The sequence below is a fragment of the Tursiops truncatus genome, chromosome 4 (assembly GCF_011762595.2).
Source record: "Tursiops truncatus isolate mTurTru1 chromosome 4, mTurTru1.mat.Y, whole genome shotgun sequence".
Classification (NCBI taxonomy): Eukaryota; Metazoa; Chordata; class Mammalia; order Artiodactyla; family Delphinidae; genus Tursiops; species Tursiops truncatus.
In genome coordinates, this window is record NC_047037.1 from 84,062,465 (window position 1) to 84,088,775 (window position 26,311).

Here is a 26,311-nt window from a genome sequence, read left to right on the forward strand (position 1 = left end):
TGACATATGATATTCATGATATCTGAGAATCTCACTTTACTGCTCTTGAGTGCAAAAGGAAAAAAAGGACCAAACTTCTAAATTACTTGTATTCCATAACCTGAAAACATCTATACTAAACATCAATGAATATATAATCAATCTTAAAACATTAAATTATTCCTCTACATTCCATTCCCTTTCCTTAGAGAACATATGACTTCCTTTAGGGACAAAACTAGAAGCAAGGACCAATAGGTTAACTGTCCCAAGAGCAGGTACAGAAGACATTGTCTGAGAACCCAGTCCTCAAAGTCAGACTTTTGTAAAAGGAGGAGGGGACTGTAAGAGATCCCCTGTCCTGTTATCACCCTAAAATTGAGTGGTTTGGTCTTCTCAGTGAGAATGTACAAGGGGATTAGCATTCAGAATCACCTCCCTTACACCAGCAGTAAGTTCCTAAGGGTCTCTTGATGAATAAGTTTTACGTGAAATCCACAACACAAAATCAGACTGAGATAGGTGCGTGATAATTGCCTGAGACAAGTTTATAACTTGGTGGCCTTTTACATAAATATATTCTGTTTCAACGTTTCCCCAACATTTATTCACAGCAGATGCTGGGAGCTCGAGAGAAGGGAGAAAAAGTCCACTGCTGGCCACACACAGATTCACCTTCAATCATAATAGCTTATGGTTATTGAATACTTAATATGTGATAGGGATTGTTCAATGCATTTTCATATATATTAATTCATTTAGTCCTTATTAAAAAACGCTGTGGGGTAAGTGTCCTCATCTTATAGTTGAGAAAACAAAAGCATAGAAAGGTTAAGGAATTAAGTTAATTTATTTAAGGTCATACAGTTAGCAAGTGGCAGAGGTAGGATTTGAAGCCAATGCTCTGATCTAAAACAAGAAATTCAGCATTGGCCCCAAACTTGCATCCCCAATCAGAAGAACAAAAGTTGTGTACTCTTAGCACTCAGAATGTGGCCTAAGTGCCATTCTTCATTAAAACTATGGCTCATTAGAAAAAATGGCTGATACTAAGTCTGGGACAGAAAGTATACAAACAAAATGTGCCTAGGACACATTATTGTACCAGAAAGAAAGGAAGTCATCAAAGATTATTGATTATTTCAAAAGGACAAAGGAGCCAACCTGAAGGGGCTCCCATTGGCAGAGGGGACAAACTGAGTATAAAAAAGTAGTAACAGGGCTTCCCTGGTGGTGCAGTGGTTGAGAGTCCGCCTGCCGATGCAGGGGACGCGGGTTCGTGCCCCGGTCCGGGAAGATCCCACATGCCGCGGAGCGGCTGGGCCCGTGAGCCATGGCCACTGAGCCTGCACGTCCGTCCGGAGCCTGTGCTCCGCAACGGGAGAGGCCACAACAATGAGGGGCCCACGTACCAAAAAAAAAAAAAAAAAAGTAGTAATAATAATGACTTCAAGTGACAGAAACTCACTGAAATTAAAAAAAATTGAAGGGCTTATAATGATACTTGAAAAAATAAAGAAAGAAACTAACTAACTATGAAGCCCAGTAATTAACTGGATGTGCCTGCTTTAGTAATCAGCTTAACAAGCATCTATTGTTATTCAAGCATGGTGCTCAGAGTTCTCCTCTTCCCTTCAAAACAGATTCTTTCCACTACGCACACTACCTACTACGGGAAAAATTCTGCTAACTATGAATTTCTCCACCTTATTATATTTTTAATGATGTCTATCCCCCTTACAGACTGATGCTCAGGGAGCTGCCTGGTAACTCTGCACCATATCCAGCTCTGAACAGAACCACATATTATTCCCAAACAACCTCTGCAACTTACAGGCTTAAAACTCTTGGCCTAAAATACAAGAGCAGCCTGACATCTTAAGTTTTTAAACATTTTGTATATTGTATTTTTCTTTTCTCTTCCATTGTGATGAACACATGGCAGTATCAGACAGATTTTAAAAGGGATATCATATACTAACCCCTTTTTGTGGATTTACATCAATTGACTCTGTTTCTGAAACCCGACTAATTGATTCACGGGTAAAACTGATCGGCTTGGATAATTTCTCATCTCTCTCCCCACAGTCATCCAAGCTGCTTCTTCTTGGACTTCTGTAAGAAACACATCATAGAAACATAAACAAGGTCACTTCCGCACAAACAGCTGATTCAGTCTCCTCACTGAGGTCCTTTTCTATTATAAAGCATTTGGACAACAAATTTTTTTTTGTAATGTAACAAATAAGCTTCTACTTATAACAAAGCTATCTTCTTAAATCACACGCAAATTGACTTCACTGCTGAAAATAAAATATGCTCATATAAGATTTTATAAACTTCAGAAACCATTAAGAAATTAATCAAGTACAAGTGGTCATAACAGCAACTAATAAAATGAACGTTGCTTATTTAAATTGCAGTTGCGGACAATGAAGAAGCTTCGAAAGGTGCAGGGTAGGTGTTTGAGTTGGATGCCAGGCAACACCGGAAGGCAGTTCTAGATCTCGTCTCCTTCCTTCAGATTCAGTACCAGCTGAGATGGCACATCACTCCAGGAAGGGGAAGCTCCTGATGTCTGAGCACAGAGCCCATCCATCAAACCATGCCTCCCTTCTTGTTCTTCTCATTCCTGAGAACAGGAATTCCTAAGGTTAAAGGAAAAGCTTTCAAATGGTCATAGGAACAAGATTACAATAAATGTCTTGGGACCTTCTTTTCCTCTTTCAGGGAGTGGGGGGAAAAACAGGAAAGTGTATTAAATATAAAAGCAGCACAATTGGATCTAATTTCCAGACCTCAACTTTATTGAGCAATTAGCATTTCCATGTAATCATTGCTATGTTTAGACTTAAAGCTCTCCTAAAATAAACTGGCTGCCTGACATGTGAATCCATATTATCCTGACAAAGAGACAGAAAAGCTAAAAAAGCCTATTCTACTCCACCCAAATAATACTTAGGTCTACTACTCAGTTACTCCTGGCCGGGCAGAATAGCAGGACTCTGAGGGAACTAAACAAGGAAAACGGCTCCTGGAGACAAGACCACCAGCTGAGTGTCTGTACTTGAGGATTTTAAGGATGGAGGTGGATTGTGGAGAAATGAAGAAAAAAAGAGGAAGGAGAGTGAAGGAAAGATTGAAAGTGAAAAGAAAGAAGATGGAAGAGCTGAGGAAATACAGGTGTGAGGTAGATATGCTTCTCTCAGAGATTGGAAGAATGAGAAAAAGAGCAGAAGAGGGAATGAGGATCCAGGGAAGTCCCAAGCCTAGTAAACTTTACAAGGAGAGTAGTTCAATGGAAATTTTTAACTTTACAGAAAACTAATAAAATATACACGTGTAACCATGTAAAAAAGACCATAAAATATTAATGCTGAGCTGACACAATATAAATAGGATCAGTATAACTAGAAGACTTATCTAGATAGAATAAAATCTTCGTACACACATGAGACTTTGAAAGATTTCCACCTTAAGACTTATTTACTACAGAATTTTTAAATAAATAATTTACCTAATTTTTTATTAAGGTATAATTCATATATCCTAAAGTTCACCCCATTTAAAGTATACAATACAGTGATTTACAGAGTTGTGCAGTCATCACCACTATTTAATTTTAGAACATTTTTATCACCCCAAAAGAAGCCCTGTGCCCATCAGCAGTTGCACTCCCCACACTCCCTTTCTCCCAGTCCCTGGCAACTGCTCATCTACTTTCTATCTCTATGGCGTTACTGATTCTGGACTCTATTTCATATAAATAGAATCATACGATATGTGGTCTTTTGTGACTGGCTCCTTTGACTTAGCATAATGTTTGCTCTAGAATTTTCATGTATTATCCTTAGTTGTTTTTATTGCTCTGACCTCAATCACCACTGGACAAAAAGCACTTTTATTTGTACAGGTTAATAATAATGTCCACTCTTCCAAGTGAATTCCCATCAGTCAAAAATAATCTCTCTCCACTCTGAATTTTTCCCACATTATCTATTGCTCTTTTGGGCCCTTATCATTTCCAACCCTGTATTATAATTATTTGCATTCCCTGTAGCGCTATAAGCTCCTTTCATTAATGCATTCAATATTTATTGAGTGCCAACTACATGTCAAGTACTACGCTAGGGTATCCTTGAGGAAAAGTCATATTATCTTTCTATCCCTTAAAATATCTTCCAGCTACTTTTCTTTATTGTTATCTATAGGTGCAGAGATTTCACTAGGTACTTCTCCATATCCTTAATAAAAAGGCTTAGTAACCCCATGCTTTAAGCAAATCCTAGATGACACAGTTACAAAGTGAACATTTCCTCATCTGCCCTGTATTTGCTTACCAATTTAGCAAACTATTCACTGTCCTCACCTTTCACTCATTCCACTACAGAGAAGCAAGAGGCAAATTTCACTGGATGGTGAATAAATAGAAAGCCTGAATTAGTAAAGTCTAAAATAATTCTGCTTTGATTAATAAGGAATAAATCTTGACATTTCAAGACACTTTGCAGTACCTTGGCTGAACATTATCCTCAATCGACAGGGACAAGTTCTCCATCTCTTCAGCATTTAAGCCTAGCTCAGTGCCATAGTTCTGCTGGAGCAGCTGCCAGACTTCCTGTCTGGTCAAGCTCTAGAATGACAGAAAGATTACCCTGACTATTGGAAAACAGAACATAGTATACAACATAGTGATTCAAAACATGAATTCTGAAGTCAAAATGACCTGTTATGCAGTTACTAGTATATGGTTTTGTTAGTTATTTTACCTTTCTAGATATCAGTTTCTGTATCTATAAAAAGTGGGTTAACAAAACGTATCCGACATAGTTGATACTGGGAATAGGTAGATGATGATTTTAAAGTGTGTAACATAATAACTACTGTCAATGGGTGTAAGACATTTAAAACCCTCTTTTTATAAAATAATTTGTTCATCCTTTCTGGCAATTACTAATCTGTGATTTAAATTCTGCAATCCAACCAGGATGACTGGATCACCATTCAGAATACCAAATGTCAGTTCAGAATCCTTCCCCTTAATTCATAATGTATCTGAATATTTTAACTATATTTGAAACCTCACATATCAGTAAATTTTAAATTATATTTTCCTAAAATATAAAATGCAAGAGTCTGGAATGCAGAATATTTCTGTTTTTATTTTTATTTATTTTTGATAAAGTCCAGCTTGTTCTTTCTTTGTAGGTATCATATCAGTGTTAAATAATCTAATATAAAAAATGCATGTGTTACAAAGGAAAACAAAAACGATAGTAGTATGACAACTAACAGTCTGATTTTTAGAAACATTATGGATGGTTAATTACATAATTAAGCAAGGTAGAGGGAGGCAGCATAACACTTGAAGCAACTGTTGCCAAGATTCTTTACATCTCTTTCATTCAACAGATATTTATTTAGAACCTGCCACATGTGTATCACTGCACTAGATGCTAAAACGGATAAAAGCGATGTCCTACTTGCTCTCAAACAACTATAATTTAGTTGAAGAAACACTGCAAACTTTTAAGTAAAAGTTAAATATGACAAGCTATATCATTATTATGTACTAAAGAACTGGTAGAATCAACATGATATAGAAATCTAAAGGAAAGAAATATTACTGTGGTTTAGGGTGATCAGATAAGGCTTCACATTGCAGAAGGGTCTTCAGCTAAGCTGAAGGAAGGACATAAATAGAGGAAATGGAGAAATAAAAAAATTTGGGAGAGGGAAGCTACATAAAAATATAGAATAAAATACATGAAAAACATAAGCAATATTTGTTTTGAAGTCAGTTATCAATTTATCAGACTAATCAGAGTAAAAATTTTAAGTGGGTAAATAGTAGCGATAAATATAGGGAAATTTTATGGGGCAAAAACATACAGACACCTTGAATTCCTCGCAGATATTCCCAATGACAAATACCACACTTCCTTTTTTCTTTTTCCCCGTTTCTCCTCTCGCTCTAGTAGCTATGGTATCTTTGTTTGTTACATTATACTAGATGACCTTCATGACATTTTATGGACACTCAAAGATATTAAGAACAGAATTTCTGCACTTTAGACTGCTAGTTCCCAGATGACTAAGATTCCATAAGAGCAGTTGTTGAAACTTCAGATGTTACTATCAGTATTTTAAAAAGTCAAAAATATCCAAACAGTTACCTACAATAAAGTTTTTCAAGCTAGGTAAAATGTAAGGCCTCTTCGTTCGGAGCTGAATTATATTAACCTAGAGTGGTTATCTCAGGCTGATAAGAAACTCTCGTTGGAAATAATGTATCCCTAATAAATGATAATGTTCTAACATTTTATTATTTAATATACACCACTTATTTGGTTGACAAAAAGTCTTTTGAAGCATAGTGTCCACAGAAGAAAAAAAGGATCACTAGTGGTAGAGAAAGAAACCACTGTTCTTGATCCTAAAGGTACCCACACACATTTCTGATCCCCACTCCAGAAGAACCATTTGTGAATGGCTTTTTTTTTTTCACAATAGCAGTTAGCTCATACTAATAATTAGCTCAATATTCCAAAGATGTTATCTTTGAAACAATTTTAGTGTCATAAATGCATGGTTAACTTTATAAAGAGAAACAAGCAATATTTCAATATACTTGTGGAAGAGTAACCTTTTATAAAAAGTCTTCTGAAATAATAGGTATCAAAGTATTCCAAAAACAAACTAAAGCAAGTAGATAAACAATGAGCTAAACACTGAGACAGCGTTCTAAGAGTGAAAGAAATGAAACTTATAAGTAAAATAGTAACAACAAAAATACAATTTTATTTGACTACATCAATAAATGTTTTAAATATATTATCAAATAGTATCAGGAAGTTAATAGCAGAGTAATTTCAATATACTTTTAATCTGTTAATTAAATTTAAACATATATGGTTAATAGAAAACAAAATAGAACTCATTTAACTTGTCACCTTATAGATTTGCTAATTTGTTAAAAATGACTTTTTCTACAAAGTCACAAAAATGATTATTTACAGCCATGCTGAATATTCAAACATTAAAACATATACCCAGACTGATATTCATAATTCTTTCAATAATCAGCAGCAGAACCAGGGTTAAGTAACCTTAAAAAACAACTTAAATTTTAAACAAAGGCTGACCACCTACCTGCTAACAATAGGGAGGAAGGCTCCCCGTTCAACCTGCTGAGCACTTGAGCAAAATAAAGAGGAATCAAGCAGTAATCAGATAAGGCTCAAAAGTCAGATCAATTTCTGGCCCAGAAAGCTTTGTATTCTAAGTACACTGCAAAGTCTTTATCTGCAGCAGAGTTCCAAACATTTAGTGACAAACATGCTTCAATCTTCTAGTTTTGTTATGAGAAGTTTTCGTTATAAAAGACAAGCTCTACTATAATTTAAGGCAAATGATTTGTCACTTCCTGGTTTGTAGTATCAGCACTCTTATCCAAGGCTGCCCTTCAGAATGCAGAATTGGAAGTTACACCTCACTCTACAGGTTCCTAAGCCACTCCTACTAGAAGAGGGTAGGTAAACAGGGTTTTATTAAAGAGACAGTTCCCAATTTCTTCTGTTCTACACACTGATTAGAAACAAAAAAAATGCAAATGAAAATATCTTGCCTATGCTCAATTATGTAAAATGCTTATTGCAATATGATTTTAATCTCATTTTTAAAATTAAATATATTAAGGGTTAAATTTTCTTCTCCATGCTAATACTTCCTATTCAATTCTGGCAATGTCATTGCTTCTTCATACCCCACTTCTTCAGTACTAATGTCACATCCCCATCAGACTCCTGCATTAACCCTTTACAACTATCAAGGATTGCAACTCTTGAGTACTGTAAATGGAACGTCAGGAAATGTCAAGAAGAATGAGCTATTCAGGTGGAGCAATTCCAAGAAGCAGGCGGCATATCTTTCATCACTGAAAAGTTTACATGTTGATTACTCAATAATTCTTTCCTTTAGAAATATTTTTTCCTTTATTCAGAATAATTTCCTGGCAGCGACCTACCTGGACTATAATAAACACTATAGAGAGTCTCATCTACCAGTTCTAATTTATTTCCCAGAAGAAAAATTTTCTTCTAAATGAAAAATCAAATCTTGCCCTAATTTCTACCTAGCTAGAAACAGCTACCTAACTGTTCTTTACTAGTCTGGTAAAGTGTGTAGACATGTCAAACGCTACTTGATAGACTGCAAGGATCAACCTTTTGGGGGTAGGTAGGGTTGCTAAAATCTAATCATTTTATACAACAGCAGAATGAGGGACCAAAGCAACACTGGAGGATACTACTCGCTCAAACTGAAGAGAGCTCACTATGGGGCTAGCTTTTACTCCCTAAAAACCAGTGCTCTTGGCATATGATGGCAGGTCTTACTGACCTAAACCATAGATACGTATCCTCACTGTACCATGGTAACCAAATAGCTATGAGAAAAATATACATTAATTGTACTGTAAATGATTTTTATATACTTTTGCTAAATATAAAAATCCCTTATAGTAAACCACTGGATATGGAGCAGAGCTGAGCTCAGTAGGTTTAAGAGGGAAAACAGAACCTAAGACTGGGCCCAAAGAAAGTCTGGCATGCAAAGGCTGAGTGGAAGAGGAGGAAAAAAGGACAGAAAAATACAAGAGAGGTAGAGCAAAGTTCAGAAAGAATGATACGGAAATCAAGGAAAGAAGGTGTTTCAAAATAGAGGGAGTGTGCCATGGCGTGAAATGCTGCTGAAATATCAAGTAAGATGAACACACGTACACCAAATGCAAGTGTGCAGAGAAGTGGAGCGGCCTGGCAGCCAGTTCACCATGACTCGGGAGGGCGGGGAGAGGAAGCCACGGAGAAGAAGAAGGAAAGAGTCAGTGGGGAAGGGGGAAGCAGCCAGGTCACGAAGAGCCTGTATTCCACGCTAAATAGAAAAAGCCACCTACTAGTTACACATAGAAAAGCAACAAGTTCAGGAGTGTGTTTTTAAAAGATCCGCTTTTAAAATGACTACTTTTTTGGTAACAACCTAAAGCAGTGGTCCCCAACCTTTTCGGCACCAGGGACCTAATGTGAGCAATGGGGCGCATCAGATGAAGCTTCGCTCGCTCACCTCCTGCTGTGTGGCCCAGTTCCTAACAGGAACCTAACAACCCCCCCAGGGGGTTGGGGCCCCCAGGTTGGGGACCCCTGACCTAAAGGACAGATTAGAGTGTTAAAAAGAGATCCGTAGGAGACTACTGTAACGGTTCAAGCTAGAAATGATGAGGGCCTTGATGACCAACATGACATGTTGGCAAAGAAGAGGTAAGAAACAAGGATGCACCAGGTTTCTGGCTTGGGTGACTGGGCAGGAGGAGGCATACTTCACTGACCAAGGGAAAATAGGTGGAGGAGTTCTGCCAACCAGAAAGGTCAACAAGAGGGAACAATATACAAATACTAATACCTCTACACTGCCAGGTTATTATAGAATATGTGACTAAAATACTTAGCAATCTGCATTTTTTTCCTGGTAGATTTGAATACTGTACTTATTAGATTTATAGGACTACTGGAAAACGTCTAGATTTCCAAGTAATTCCAAAAGAAAGAATCATTGGAGAGGGGCATAAGCAGTAATAAGAGGTTTGATAAGGCTGAGGAGTCTGCAGGAAAAAGCTGTATGACACTCTTCTGAAAGGTCTCAAAGGTGACACTAACTTGATAAACTAACCACTGTTTGCAGAATGGCCTCAGCACTGTTGACATCCTAGAGATGCACTCAGATCAGCTGACTCAAACCAGCCACACTCACAAGCTGCATGTACATGCTCCGTAGTAAATATACTAATGCATAGTAGGGGAATGATCTTTTCTAATCATCAGACTTCGTTCATCCTACCTGGAGAACCTGAATATTCAGGTATTCAGGCACCTGAATACCTTGGAAATCAGACTAGTAATCAGAAATTTGCATGATAAGCATGAAGTCAGAGCAAAGGTAGACAGTTTTAAAGGAAAAACTACTGTGACACTGATGGAGCCTGACGATTCATCTCTGTCCTATTTTTGTACATTTCTCTAGCGGTCAAAGTCTGCCTCTGTGACTTTGCTTTTCTGGCCTAAGTCTTAAGTTCTTGGCCTAAGTCTGGCCAAGCCCCCTTCAGACCAACACATTCTTTCTTTATATATACTAATACAATCAGTAAACTGTTTTAAATCCTTTTTTCCCCAACCCACTTGAGGAACAGGATACTCTCCTGTCATCCTTCAACTAGAGATTCCCAAAATAGAAGATGGAGTGACATGTATCAAAATTGGAAGACGGTGGGTCTGTATACATTGACAAAACACCCCTCATAACCTCCTCCCTAATTCTGACACATGCCTCCTACTTCTGGCCTTTGGGAATAAGCCTGAAAGCCATTCTGTCTCTTTAAGCTTTAGAATTTAAAATGAGCGCAGATTTCTGCTCTGTTAGGCCCCGGATTTAAACATCTACTCTCAATATGTACTCTTAAATTTCCATGCAGAGCTAGCTTCCCAGTAGCCCCCATGTACTGGCAAGAGATACCACTATTATCTCTCAGAGAAAAAATAGTACAAAAAGAACAATTTCATTCTGTACACATCCTGCCTATATTATTAGCATGAGTAATCCTAAATATAATAATATGATAATATCACTAGAAACATAAAAGTATTAATGAGGCTGGAGTGGTGGGCTGGGGCCAGATCATACAGTCTCTATAAACAATTAAAAATTTTTATCCAAGGGTGATGAGTATTAAGCAGGAAGCTAACATTAGCAGGTATGCATTTTTTTTTTTTTCAAAAAAAGATGAGTTTGGTTTAGTATTGTTCAGAGGTTAAAAAACTGTTTCTGTAAAAGACCACAGAGTAAATATTTCAGGTTTTGTGGTCCATTTAGTCTCTGTTGCAACTACTCAACTCTGCCTCTGTAGTGTGAAACCAACCACAGACAACACATAAAGAATGAGCATGGCTGTGTTTCCATAAAATTTTATTAATGGACATTGAAATTTGAATTTCATATAATTGTCAGGAAATATAAATGTAAACCCACTCCTATTTTGTGGACCATACAAAAATAGGCGGGAAGACTGGCTCTGATACAAAACATGGAAGGGGGTGGGGCTTAAACGCAAACAAAAGTGGAGGGCTGGAGTGGGGAAGGGCTGAGAGGTTCTTTACAAAAGACAGTAAACATCAATTGTTTGTAACCGAGAATGGAGCTGCCACAGTCTCCTGGCCTCACAAATCTCAAATAGTCAATGTGCTATCTGCAAGAAGGGTGCTAAACTCAAAGGTTGTGAACTAAGCTGAATGCTATTAATTACAGCATGAATGACATGGTGACAGTTTAGACACATGTCTAAACATTGAAGACTTATGGTAAGCTAACTCAAATACCTGAAATAAACTGTCCTTTCTGAAGCAACGCATCAGAGGAACCTTACGAATGAAAAAAAAATGTACTTTTAAAAGCATTCTTTCTCAAAGGCACCATATTTGCCTCCAGCTTTTTCCCCTTTTGTAGATTTATCTTACTGGAGAATTAAATAAAACACACACACACACACACACAGATTTAAAATCACTCTATTGTCTTAATCAATCTTACTGGAATAGTCTTTTACCTAGATTAATATGCTATGCCTTTAAGGCTTTATTACGCAAACAGCAAGCAAAAGTAACACATATTTACTTTTACTCTCAAATTCCCTAATTGAAAGTAAACATGATTATAATATTCTGAACTTAAACTCCCTAAAATAGTTTGAATATATACAAAATTTATTATTCAAGTTACTTGTGTTGTTTTCTAGAATTTTGTAGTTAGGCTGTGTATTTTATGAATTTTGGTTTTTACCTTCTCTTTTAAAAAATAGTATTACAAAAGATCAAGGAATCTAACCAATGTGGCTTTATCACTTTAAAAAACTAGAAGACAACTGAGGCTCGTAAAATTACAGACAATACTAAGACTACACCAAGCACCTAGCACTATGCCTGGCACCTAATACTTCCTAAGTGGGAGTTACTATTATTGTTACACATATTACCATGTTAAAAAGAATTGTTCTTCAAAGATTACTAGAACACAGGAAGGGTAGCTTTGTTGTTGATTTTGTTTTCTAATTCCTTTTCTGGGTGAATTCTACAGTGCTCAAAATTCCAATTAGGAGAGTTTTAAACCTGAGATCTCACCTTCAACTTTCATTAAGGTCTGTATAGTACTTAACATAGAGTATATGCATAAACGTTGATTTTTGTCATAGTATAGAGCAGAAATGGTAACCGTTCTCTTTATTAAAATGAGAGTAGAGCGATATTCCCTGGCAGCGCAGTGGTTAAGACTCCGCACTTTCACTGCCGAGGCTGCGGGTTCAATCACTGGTGGGGGAACTAAGATCCCGCAAGCTGAGCAGCATGGCCAAAAAATTTTTTTTAAAAAAGGGTATAGTGTCCGCTTGAAATAAAGTTGCATGTTCAATGTTAAAGATAACCAAATAATCCAAAGGTCTGAAAGGTATAACTACAGTAACGATGGTGATACTCCTCGTGTACACATCAAGAACACGGGTGACAAGAGGATCTTTTCAAAAAGGGTTAGATTTTACTCCCAGCCAGCATACAAGACATTTCTTGGCTATGGTGGCCTTACTAAGTCTGGAATTCCCTCTCTTTCTCCCACTTCAAAGAGCTTTTTTTTTTTTTTTCTTTTTTCATTAAATTTCAGATCTCAGTTTCTCCCCGGCTCATCTGTAAGCCTGAACTTTATCATTTCCCAGGAGGTATTTGTTTTCGTGAGGATGCATCCCAACTTACCCCAGTGTGGTAAGCGCAAAAGTGATTTGCAGAGGACACTCAGATCTAGGGTATAACCAAACGTAGGCTGCATAACAGTCTTTGGTTCCTTGTTAGCATGAGAGAACGCACCTGGGAGATTCCCAGAGTACTCAAAAAAAATTGGTATTTGGGGGCAGGGTTAGCCATGCCATGTCCCTAGAGCAACACTGGAGTTTTCAGCCTCCTTCCTGCAGCACGACCTGGTAGGGCAGAGTGGAGCTGCGGGGGGCTCATGCCTTAGCACATCTGCTCCGTGCTCTCCCAGGTGGCTGCCATGCACCGCTGGACCTGGCACCCGCGGGCCCACCGCCCTAAGCATCTCCCAGGTTAGGAGCATGGGCATGGGGAGACTGGGCGCCCAAACTCCTAGAAAGACTCAAGGGGGTGGGGGGAGCTTGGGCTTGGGGCTGCCCTGCCAGCCTTAAACGTTCCCTTAAGGAGGGAGGAGGGTCTGTGCTTGGCAAGTTCCCCCACACCCACCCACTTCTCTCCTCCATCTCCCAACTTCCAGAACACCTTGAGTGCCCCAGCACTCCCGCAAAGTGAAAGCATCTGAGCAGAGCACTGTTTGAAAGACCCAGACCTCAGCAGCTGCCTGAAAAACTGGAAGTCATTCAATCCTAAGAGCCCTTAGGCAAAAGCTGTGCACTCCAGTGAGGAGCTGAGCTGGGTAGCGGGGAGGAGAGGAGGTCAAGTTTCTGCCAGTGGTGTTTAAGCTCCTGCTGCAAAGAAGGAGCCTTTCTTATCAGCTGGAAATCTCTACTCTTCCCCCAAACCATTTTTTAAAATAGTAACAGTTTTACTGAGCTATAATTTACATACCATAAAGTTCACTTTTCTAAAAGCATACAGTATGGATGTTCCTTAAAAAAACTAAAAATACAGCTACCATATGATCCAGCAATCCCAATCCTGGGCATATATCCGGGGAAAACCAAAATTTGAAAAGATACATGCACTCCAATGTTCATAGCAGCAAGATTTACAATAGCCAAGACATGGAAGCAACCTAAATGGCTATCAACAGAGGAAGGGATAAAGAAGATGTGGTACCTATATATAATGGAATATTAATCAGCCATAAAAAAGAATGAAATAATGCCATTTGCAGCAATATGGATGGACCTAGAGATTATCATACTAAGTGAGGTAAGTCAGACACAGAAAGACAAATACCATATGATATCACTTACATGTGGAATCTAAAAACTGATACAAATGAACTTACAAAACAGATTCACAGATTTAGAAAACAAACTTGTGTTTATCAAAGGGGAAAGATGGTGGGGAGGGATAAATTAACAGTTTGGGATTAACAGATACACACTACTATATATAATATAGATAATCAACAAGCACCTACTGTATAGCACAGGAAACTCTACTCAATACTCTGTAATAACCTATATGGGAAAAGAATCTGAGAAAGAATAGATACATATATTTGTATTGGTATAACTAAATCACTTTGCTGTACACCGGAAACTAACACAACATTGTAAATCAACTATACTCCAATATAAAATAAAAATCTTTTTTAAAGTTTTTACAAAATAATGGCTATAGAGAAATAACTGTCTGTTTAAAAAAATTTTTTAAATAACAAATAACAGCTTTACTAAGCTATAATTTACACACCATAAAACTCACTTTTCTAAAAGCATACAATTCAGTAGTATTTAGCATCTCCTGAGTTGTACAACTATCACTACGAATTTTAGAATATTTTCATCAACCCAAAAAGGTGGCCAAATTCATTAGCAGTCACTCCTCATTCCTCCCTCCCCCTGGCAACAAATTTATTTTCAACTTCTATGAATTTGCCTATTCTGGGCATTTAATAAAAGCAGAATCATACAATATGTGTTCCTTTGGGACTGGCTTCTTTCACATAGCATAATGTTTCAAGGTTTACCATGTTGTACCATGTATCAGTAATTCACTCCTTTTTATTGCTGAATAATATTCCATTTTATGAATATACATTTTGTATATTTTTATGTATACTTTCATCTGTTGATGTTTCTATTTTTGGCCACTATGAATAATGCTATGAATATTTGACTGCAAGATTTTGTGTGAACATATGCTTTCAATTTTCTTGCATACAGCCCTAGAAATGGAATTGCTGGGTCATATGGTAGCTCTATATTCAACATTTTGAGAAACTACCAAACTGTTTTTCAAATTTTTCAAAGTTTTACAATGCCACCAGCAATGCATGAGCAATACCTACATCTTCAACATGAGGTAATGTCTGTCTTTTTATTTTAGCCATCCCAGTGGGTGTGAAGTGGTATCTCACTGTGGTTTTGATTTACGTTTCTCTAACAGCTAATGACACTAAGCATCTCTGCATGCACTTGGTTATTTGTATATGTTCTTTGGAGAAATTACAATTCAAATCCTTTGCCCGCTTTTTAATTGGTTATTTGTCTTTTTCTTGTTGAGTTGTAAGAATTCTTTATATACTCTTAACTTGCACATATTTCCTCTCCAGATATATAACTCTGGATGCAAATACCTTATCAGATATATAACTTGCAGATATCTTCTCCATGAGTTAGTTGCCTTTTCCCTCTCTTGATGGACTCCTTCAAACACAAAGTTTTTAATTTTGATGAAATCCAATTTATCTATTTTTTTCCTTCGTCCCTTGAGCTTTTGATGTCATATCTAAGAAACCATTGTCTAATCCAAAGGTTATGAGTATTTATACCTACAGTTTCTTCTGAGAGTTTTATACTTTTAGACCTTGCATTTAGGTCTATGATCCATTCTGAGTTAATTTTTGTATATGGTATGAAGTAGGGGTTAAAATTCATTCTTTTGCATGTTGATATCAAGTTATTCCAGCACCATTTGGTGAAAAGACTATTTATTCCCCACTGAATTATTTTGGTAACCTTGTCAAAAATCAATTTATGATTGATAATTAATTTTAAGATTTTATTTCTAGATTCTCAATTCTATGCCATTAATCTATGTCTAGACTTTTGCCAGGTATACTGCCTTGATTACCGCAGGTTTGTAGTGAACATTGAAATCAAGAAGTGTTAAGTCCTCCAATATTATGAACCAAATTGTATTCCCCCAAATTCACATGCTGAAGCTCCAACCCCCAATATGACTATACTTGGAGACAGAGATTTAAGGAGGAAATTAAGGTTAAATGAAGTTGCTATGGTCCGAATTGTGTCCCCCCCAAATCCATATGTTGAAACCCCAACTCCCAATGTATTTGGCGATGGCGCCTTTGGGTTCCAGAACTCCAAGAAAATAAATTTCTATTGTTTAAGCCATTCAGTCTATGGCATTTTTTAAATGGCAGACCTAACAGACTAATTCATCCAACTTTGTTCTTCTTTTTCAAGATTGTTCTTGCTATTCTGGGTACCTTGCATTTCCATATGAATTTTAGAATCCACTTCTCAATTTCTACAAAAATGCCAGTTGGTATTCTGATACGCATTGCACTGAATCTGCAGATTAATTTGGGGAGTACTGCCATCTTAACAATATTAAGTCTTCTAATCCATGAGCATAAGATTCTTTTCATTTACTTAAGTCTCCTTTAATTTCTTTCAACTATGTCTAGTAGCTTTCAGTGTACGTGTCTTATACTTCTGTTAAATTTATTCCCAAGTATTTTATTCTTTTCTGATGCTATTGTAAATAAATTTTTTAAAATTTCTATTATCAGATTGTTTATTGTGAATGTACAGAAATATAAGTAATCTTTGTATTTTGATCATGCATTCTGCAACATTACTGAACTTATTTATTGGTTCTCGCACATTTTTATTGGTTTTCTTAGGATTTTATATACAAAAAACATGTCATCTGTCAATGGAGATAGTTTTATTTCTTCATTTTGTTTTTCTTTGGAAATGACAGATCTTTCTTAGAGCTTTTATTAATTTCATGTTGTGTATATCACTATAGTATATAAAATAGATACACGTATTGAAATATAAACTTACCAAAGAGAGCTTATCTCCAGGCAGTTTTTCTGTTTGAAGAACTAAAATAAATAGTTCCTAAAAATTTTTTTAATTTTTTAATTTAATTTTATTTATTTTCTTATATAGCAGGTTCTTATTAGTCATCAATTTTATACACATCAGTGTATACAGGTCAATGCCAATTGCCCAATTCATCACACACACCCCCACCCCCCCGTGGCTTTCCCCCTTGGTGTCCATACGTTTGTTCTCTACATCTGTGTCTCAACTTCTGCCCTGCAAACCGGTTCATCTGTACCATTTTTCTAGGTTCCACATACATAAATTAATACAATAATGCAATATTTGTTTTTCTCTTTCTGACTTACTTCACTCCGTATGACAGTCTCTAGATCCATCCACGTCTCAACAAATGATTCAATTTCATTCCTTTTTATGGCTGAGTAATATTCCATTGTACATATGTACCACATCTTCTCTATCCATTCATCTGTCGATGGGCATTTAGGTTGCTTCCATGACCTGGCTATTGTAAATAGTGCTGCAATGAATATTGGGGTGCATGTGTCTTTTTGAATCATGGTTTTCTCTGGGTATATGCCCAGTAGTGGGATTGCTGGATCATATGGTAATTCAATTTTTAGTTTTTTAAGGAACCACCATACTGTTCTCCATAGTGGCTGTATCAATTCACATTCCCACCAACAGTGCAAGAGGGTTCCCTTTTCTCCACACCCTCTCCAGCATTTGTTGTTTGTAGATTTTCTGATGATGCCCATTCTAACTGGTGTGAGGTGATACCTCATTGTAGTTTTGATTTGCATTTCTCTAATAATTAGTAATGTTGAGCAGCTTTTCATGTGCTTCCTGGCCATCTGTATATCTTCTTTGGAGAAATGTCTATTTAGGTCTTCTGCCAATTTTTGGATTGGGTTGTTTGTTTCTTTAATATAGAGCTGCATGAGCTGTTTACATATTTTGGAGATTAATCCTTTGTCCATTGATTTGTTTGCAAATATTTTCTCCCATTCTGACGGTTGTCTTTTCGTCTTGTTTATGGTTTCCTTTGCTGTGCAAAAGCTTTAAATTTCATTAGGTCCCGTTTGTTTATTTTTGTTTTTCTTTCCATTACTCTAGGAGGTGGATCAAAAAAGATCTTGCTGTGATTTATGTCAAGAGTGTTCTTCCTATGTTTTCCTCTAAGAGTTTTATAGTTTCCGGTCTTACATTTAGGTCTCGAATCAATTTTGAGGTTTTTTTTGTGTACGGTGTTAGGGAGTGTTCTAATTTCATTCTTTTACATGTAGCTGTCCAGTTTTCCCAGCAACACTTATTGAAGAGACTGTCTTTTCTCCATTGTATATCCTTGCCTCCTTTGTCATAGATTAGTTGACCATAGATGCATGGGTTTATCTCTGGGCTTTGTATCTTGTTCCATTGATCGATGTTTCTGTTTTTGTGCCAGTACCATATTGTCTTGATTACTGTAGCTTTGTAGTATAGTCTGAAGTCAGGGAGTCTGATTCCTCCAGCTCCCTTTTTTTCCCTCAAGACTGCTTTGGCTATTCGGGGTCTTCTGTGTCTCCATACAAATTTTAAGACTTTTTGTTCTAGTTCTGTAAAAAATGCCACTGGTAAATTGATAGGGATTGCACTGAATCTGTAGATTGCTTTGGGTTGTACAGTCATTTTCACAATATTGATTCTTCCAATCCAAGAACATGGTCTATCTCTCCATCTGTTGGTATCATCTTTCATTTCTTTCACCAGTGTCTTATAGTTTTCTGCATACAGGTCTTTTGTCTCCCTAGGTAGGTTTCTTCCTAGGTATTTTATTCTTTTTGTTGCAGTGGTAAATGGGAGTGTTTCCTTAATTTCTCTTTATGATCTTTCGTTGTTAGTGTATAGGAATGCAAGAGATTTCTGTGTATTAATTTTGCATCCTGCAACTTTACCAAATTCATTGATTAGCTCTAGTAGTTTTCTGGTGGCATTTTTATGATTCTCTATGTATAGCATCATGTCATCTGCAAACAGTGACAGTTTTACTTCTTCTTTTCCTATTTGGATTCCTTTTATTTTTTTTTCTTCTCTGATTGCCATGGCTAGGACTTCCAAAACTATGTTAAATAAGAGTGCTGAGAGTGGACATCCTTGTCTTGTTCCTGATCTTAGAGGAAATGCTTTCAGTTTTTCACCACTGAGAATGATGTTTGCTGTGGGTTTGTCGTATATGGCCTTCATTATGTTGAGGTAGGTTCCCTCTATGCCCACGTTCTGAAGAGTTTTTATCATAAATGGGTGTTGAATTTTGTCAAGAGCTTTTTCTGCATCTATTTAGATGATCATATGGTTTTTATGCTTCAGTTTGATACTATGGTGTATCACATTGATTGATTTACATATATTGAAGAATCCTTGCATCCCTGGGATAAATCCCACTTGATCATGATGTATGATCCTTTTAATGTGTTGTTGGATTCTGTTTGCTAGTATTTTGTTGAGGATTTTTGCATCTATATTCATCAGTGATATTGGTCTGTAATTTGATTCTTTTGTAGTACCTCTGTCTGGTGTTGGTATCAGGGTGATGGTGGCCTCGTAGAATGAGTTAGGGAATGTTCCTTCCTCTGCAATTTTTTGGAAGAGTTTGAGAAGGACGGGTGTTAGCTCTTCTCTAAATGTTTGATAGAATTCACCTGTGAATCCATCCGGTCCTGGACTTTTCTTTGTTGGAAGATTTTTAATCACAGTTTCAATTTCATTACTTGTGATTGGTCTGTTCATATTTTCTGTTTCTTCCTGGTTCAGTCTTGGAAGGTTATACCTTTCTAAGAATCTGTCCATTTCTTCCAGGTTGTCCATTTTATTGGCATAGAGTTGCTTGTAGTAGTCTCTTAGGATGCTTTGTATTTCTGTGGTTTCTGTTGTAACTTCTCCTTTTTCATTTCTAATTTTATTGATTTCAGTCCTCTCCCTCTTTTTCTTGATGAGTCTGGCTAATGGTTTCTCAATTTTGTTTATCTTCTCAAAGAAGCAGCTTTTAGTATTATTGATCTTTGCTATTGTTTCTTTGTTTCTATTTCATTTATTTCTGCTCTGATCTTTATGATATCTTTCCTTCTGCTAACTTTGGGTTTTGTTTGTTCTTCTTTCTCTAGTTCCTTTAGGTGTAATGTTAGATTGTTTACTTGAGATGTTTCCTGTTTCTTGAAATAGGCTTGTACAGCTATAAACTTCCCTCTTAGAACTGCTTTTGCTGCATCCCATAGGTTTTGGATCATCGTGTTTTCATTGTCATTTGTCTCCTGGCATTTTTTTATTTCCTCTTTGATTTCTTCAGTGATCTCTTGGTTATTTAGTAACGTATTGTTTAGACTCCATGTGTTTGTGTTTTTTACGTTTTCCTCCCTGTAATTGATTTCTAATCTCAGAGCATTGTGGTCAGAAAAGATGGTTGATATGATTTCAATTTTCTTAAACTTATTGAGGCTTGATTTGTGACCCAAGATGTGATCTATGCTGGAGAATGTTCCGTGCGCACTGGAGAAGAAAGCGTAATCTGCTGTTTTTGGATGGAATGCCCTATAAATATCAATTAAATCTATCTGGTCTATTGTGTCATTTAAAGCTTCTGTTTCCTTATTAATTTCTGTTTGGATGATCTGTCCATTGGTGTAAGTGAGGTGTTAAAGTCGCCCACTATTATTGTATTACTGTCGATTTCCTCTTTTACAGCTGTTAGCAGTTGCCTTATGTATTGAGGTGCTCCTATGTTGGGTGCATACATATTTATAATTGTTATATATTCTTCTTGGATTGATCCCTTGATCATTATGTAGTGTCCTTCCTTTACTCTTGTAACATTCTTTATTTTAAAGTCTATTTTATCTGATATGAGTATTGCTACTCCAGCTTTCTTTTGATTTCCATTTGCATGGAATATCTTTTTCCATCCCCTCACTTTCAGTCTGTATGTGTCCCTACGTCTGAAGTGGGTCTCTTGTAGACAGCATATAGATGGGTCTTGTTTTTGTATCCATTCAGCAAGCCTGTGTCTTTTGGTTGGAGCACTTAATCCATTCATGTTTAAGGTAATTATCGATATGTATGTTCCTGTGACCATTTTCTTAATTGTTTTGGGTTTGCTTTTGTAGGTCTTTTCTTCTCTTGTGTTTCCCACTTAGAGAAATTCCTTTAGCATTTATTGTAGAGCTGGTTTGGTGTGCTGAATTCTCTTAGCTTTTCTTTTCTGTAAAGCTTTTGATTTCTCCATCGAATCTGAATGAGATCCTTGCTGGGTAGAGTAATCTTGGTTGTAGGTTCTTCCCTTTCATTACTTTAAGTATATCATGCCACCCCCTTCTGGCTTGTAGAGTTTCTGCTGAGAAATCAGCTGTTAACCTTATGGGAGTTCCCTTGTATGTTATTTGTCGTTTTTCCCTTGCTGCTTTCAATAACTTTTCTTTGTCTTTGATTTTTTCCAATTTGATTACTATGTGCCTCGACGTGTTTCTCCTTGGGTTTATCCTGTATGGGACTCTCTGTGCTTCCTGGACTTGGGTGGCTATTTCCTTTCCCATGTTAGGGAAGTTTTCGACTATAATCTCTTCAAATATTTTCTCGGGTCCTTTCCCTCTCTCTTCTCCTCTGGGACCCCTATAATTCAAATGTTGATACATTTAATGTTGTCCCAGAGGTCTCTTAGGCTGTTTTCATTTCTTTTCATTCTTTTTTCTTTGTTCTGTTCCGCAGCAGTGAATTCCACCATTCTGTCTTCCAGGTCACTTATCCTTTCTTCTGCCTCAGTTATTCTGCTATTGATTCCTTCTAGTGTAGTTTTCATTTCAGTTATTGTACTGTTCATCTCTGTTTGTTTGTTCTTTAATTCTTCTAGGTCTTTGTTTAACATTTCTTGCATCTTCTCGATCTTTGCCTCCATACTTTTTCCGAGGTCCTGGATCATCTTCACTATCATTATTCTGAATTCTTTTTCTGGAAGGTTGCCTATCTCCACTTCATTTAGTTGTTTTTCTGAGGTTTTATCTTGTTCCTTCATCTGGTACACAGCCCTCTGCCTTTTCATCTTGTCTATATTTCTGTGAATGTGGTTTTTGTTCCACAGGCTGCAGGATTGTAGTTCTTCTTGCTTCTGCTGTCTCTATTTCTTCATTTTTAATGTGGATGTCTTTTACTTCTTTTTCTTGCCTAATTTCCCTGGCTAGAACCTTCAATACAATGTTGAACAGACGTGGCAAGAAAGGACATCCTTGCCTTGTTCCTGACCTTAAGGCGGAAGCATTAGTCTCTCACCATTAAATATGTAGGTGTGAATTTTATCATGCTGTTGAAATTTCCTGCTAGCCCTAGCCTGTTTTATTTTTTATCATGAAAGAATGTTGGATTCTGTCAAATATTTTTCCTGTATTAATTGAGATGATCATGTTTTTTGTCCTCTATTCTAATATAGTGTATTGCATTGATCAATTTTCATATGTTGAACAACCTTGTATAAATCATGGCATATAATCTTTTTATATGTTGCTGACTTTGGTTTGCTAATATTTTCTTGAGGATTTTTGTGTCTACATTCATAGACACAATGAACATAAATATTGGTCTGTAGTTTTCTTGTGATGTTCTTTGTCTGTTTTTGGTATCAAGGTAATACAGGCTTCATAGACTGAGTTGGGAAGTGTTCCCTCCTATTTAATTTCTTGGAATACTTTGTGAAAGACTGAAAGATTGGTATTAATTCTACGGTAACATTTGGCAGGATTCACCAATGAAACCATCTGGGCCTGAGCTTTTCTCTGTAGGTAGATTTTTGATTACTAATTCAATCTCTTTCCTTGTTATAGGTCTATTCAGATTTTCTATTTCTGATTGAGTCAGTTTTAATAGTTTGTGACATTCTAGGTATTTGTCCATTTCATTTAGGTTAACTAATTTTTTGGCATACAATTGTTCATAGTATAAACCCTTTATTTTTGTAAGGCCAGTAGTAATGTTACCACTTTCACTTCTGAATGTAATAATTTTAATTTTTTCTTGGTAACCCTAGGTAAAGGTTTGTCAATTTTGTTGATCTTTTCAAATAAAGAACTTTTGGTTCTGTTGATTATCACTATTTTTCTATTCTTTATTTCATACATTTCTCTTTTTTTTATAAATTTATTTATTATTTTTGGTTGCATTGGGTCTTTGTTGCTGCATGCAGGCTTTCTCTAGTTGCGGTAAGTGGGGGCCGCTCTTTTTTGTGGTGTGCAGGCTTCTCTTGTTGCAGAGCATGGGCTCTAGGTACGCACGCTTCAGTAGTTGTGGCACACAGGCTCAGTAGTTGTGGTTTGCAGGCTCTAGAGCACAGGCTCAGTAGTTGTGGGACATGGGCTTAGTTGTTCCATGGCATGTGGGATCTTCCCAAACCAGGGATCGAACCCATGTCCCCTGTATTGGCAGGCAGATTCTTAACCACTGCACCACCAGTGAAGTCCCATATATTTCTCTTCTAATCTTTATTATTTCCTTGCTTCTATTTGCTTTCAGTTTAGTTTCCTCTTTCTTTTCTCATTTCTTAAGGTAGAAAGTTAGTTTATTGATTTGAGATCACTCTTCTTTTTAAATATAGGTGTTTATAGTTATAAATTCCCCTCTTAAGCCCTGCTTTAGCTGTATCTTATACGTCTTGGTATGTTGTGTTTTTGTTTTCATTTAACTCAAAGTATTTTCTAATTTCCCTTGTGATTTCTTCTTTCACCATTGGCTTTCTAGGCGTGTTATGCTTAATACCCACTTTTTTGTAAATTTCCCAAATTTTCTTCTGTTACTGAATTCTAATTTCATTCCATTGTGATCAGAGAACACATTTTGTATTATTTCAATCCTTTTGAATTTATTAAGCCTTGTTTTATGACCTAGTGTATGGTCTAGTCTGAGAATGTTCCATGTACACTTGAGAAGGATGTGTATTCTGTTTTGAGTGGAATGTTCCACAGATGTCTTTTAGTTCTAGTTATATAGTTTTGTTCATCTTCTATTTCCTTGTTGATCTTCTGTCTAGTTATTCTATACATCATTTAAAGTGGGGTACTGAAATCTCCCAACTATTATTGTTAAATTGTCTATTTTTCTCTTCAGTTCTGCCAGTTTTTGTTCCATGTAACTTATTTATTTATTTATTTTTATGTAGTGATTTATTTCTGTCCCATATATTTTAGAGTTCTCTTATTAGATGCATATAAGTCTATAATTATTATGAATTCCAGATGGATTGACCTTTTTATTATTATAAAATATTCTTCCTTGTCTCTACTAATTTTTGTCTTTAAGCTTATTTTGTCTGATATAACTATAGTCACTTCGGCTCTCTTTTGGATATTGTTTCCATAGTATATCTTTTTCTATCCTTTCACTTTCCATCTGTTTCTATCTTTAAATCTAATGTGTCTATATATGGAATCTAAAAACGAAAATGATTCTGAAGAACCTAGGGGCAGGACAGGAATAAAGATGCAGACGTAGAGAATAGACTTGAGGACGTGGGGAGGGGGAAGGGTAAGCTGGGATGAAGTGAGATAGTGGCATGTACATATATACACTACCAAATGTAAAATAGATAGCTAGTGGGAAGCAGCCGCATAGCACAGGGAGATCAGCTCAGTGCTTTGTGAACACCTAGAGGGGTGGGATAGGGAGGGTGGGAGGGAGACGCAAGAGGGGGGAGATATGGGGTTATATGTGTATGTATAGCTGATTCACTTTGTTATAAAGCAGAAACTAACACACCATTGTAAGGCAATTATACTCCAATAAAGATGTTAAAAAAAATAAAAAATAAAAAAATCTAATGTGTCTCTTATAGATAGCATGTAGTTGGATCATGTTTATCTCTGCCTTCTGCTTGAGGAGTTTAATCCACTTATGTTTAACCATTTAATGTAATGTCTGCTATCTTGCTATTTGTCCTCTTGCTAATGTAATGTCTGCTATCTTATTAGGTCTTTTTTGTCCCTCTATTCCTCCATTACTGCCTTCTTATGTGTTAAATAGATATTTCTAGTGTGCCATTTTCATTCCCTTTATGTTTCTTTTACCATATTTTGGATGGTAAGTTATTATTAAGTTATTTTCTTGGTGGTTACTCTGGGGATTACAATTAACATCTTAACTTGTAACTATGGATTTTGTTTTGCTTCAAGTTTCTTCTTGGATTTGAATAGTCTAGTCAAAATTAACCACAGAAAAATAAAAAAGAGCTTTCAACTCACAAACACTGTTTAGGTACACACTGAGAGGTTGCTATTATAACAAGCACCAGCCTCTGGTATGAACACTTACCTTGTCTAACAGTACGTTCTGCCACAACCTAAAGATACTGAGGTAACTTCTATCCCTGGCAGCAAAAGATGTGAAGAAAAACTGCAAAGACAAATAATAGGACAATTTTAATGTCATGGAAAAAAAAGGGAAAGTATCTGTCATGACAGTCTGCTGTGACTTGATATAGTCAAAGCAAACTAGTAGGTCACCACTGCCTACTTTATATACTAATTTTTGTTAAAGTTTTCATTATAATAGAAAAAAACCACATAACTGGTGCTGAACAAGGTGTCTTTTAAAATTGTACCTTACAGCAAAATAACTTTATCAATATTTACTAGGGAAAGGAGCTTGAACTGGGTAGCTATTTACATCCATTGTAGTTTAATTATTAAAATCAATCTAAATAAACTTATGAAAAAAATTAAAATTTTATTTATTCTGAACTTTGCAGAGAGATACAATTTGGTGGCCGTTTGAGCCAAATATACACAAAGAATAAGAGAAAACTGCAAGTGGACTTCAGAGATAGATTTATTTTAAGGATCCTAATTTAAAATTATATCATCTTTCATAGTCTTCTAAAAAAATCCAGAAGTACATAATCTCAATTAATGATAGATATAAAACACCCATGTTAACACTAAACTTTGCTTTCAATGTTGTATAAGAAAAATAGCATACTTCAATCTATAATTCCATGTTTGCTTTTAATCCCATCTCTTCCTCTGCATGTAAATGATTTTTGCAAAGTCGTACCTTATAATAGGCTTTTATGAGAAAATATGACAAGTGGCAGCACTAAATACAGTCTCTCAGTGGATCGTCTCTTCTGATCCCCCAGTTAGTGACTTTGCATGACTGACCGGCTATTTTTAGGAATGAGAAAGCTCAGTTCCATTTTTGATTTATTAAATAAAATGCCAAACAAAATAGTATTTGAGGTGTTTATATTTTTCATAGAAAGGTTTTAAAGTAGTATTTTTCCAGTCAATAAACTGAAACCTAGTTTATATAATATTCTTCAAAAAGCAAAACTTTTTATCATGGGGATATATCTAGGAGCTCTTCCAAACACAATTACACATATAATATTGTGACCTAATGATCACTATTTACTACCCTTTATCTCCTTTTCTTAGACCAAATTTTAATAATCTTACAACCCTGTATGTAGATATATAG

General features: G+C 36.3%; 1 protein-coding gene across 1 annotated transcript in view; it reads right to left on the bottom strand.

Annotated features, from left to right (window-relative positions):
- The window catches only part of GRAMD1C (GRAM domain containing 1C), an 81,603-nt gene that overhangs the window by 27,042 nt on the left and 28,250 nt on the right, over window positions 1-26,311 (bottom strand). Inside the window, exons 5-7 of the mRNA XM_033855819.2 lie at window positions 25,145-25,225; window positions 4,494-4,612; window positions 1,962-2,094 (exon numbers count right to left, since the gene is read on the bottom strand). Coding sequence (XP_033711710.1) covers window positions 1,962-2,094; window positions 4,494-4,612; window positions 25,145-25,225 — 333 coding nt within the window. The remainder of the gene's footprint in view (window positions 1-1,961; window positions 2,095-4,493; window positions 4,613-25,144; window positions 25,226-26,311) is intronic.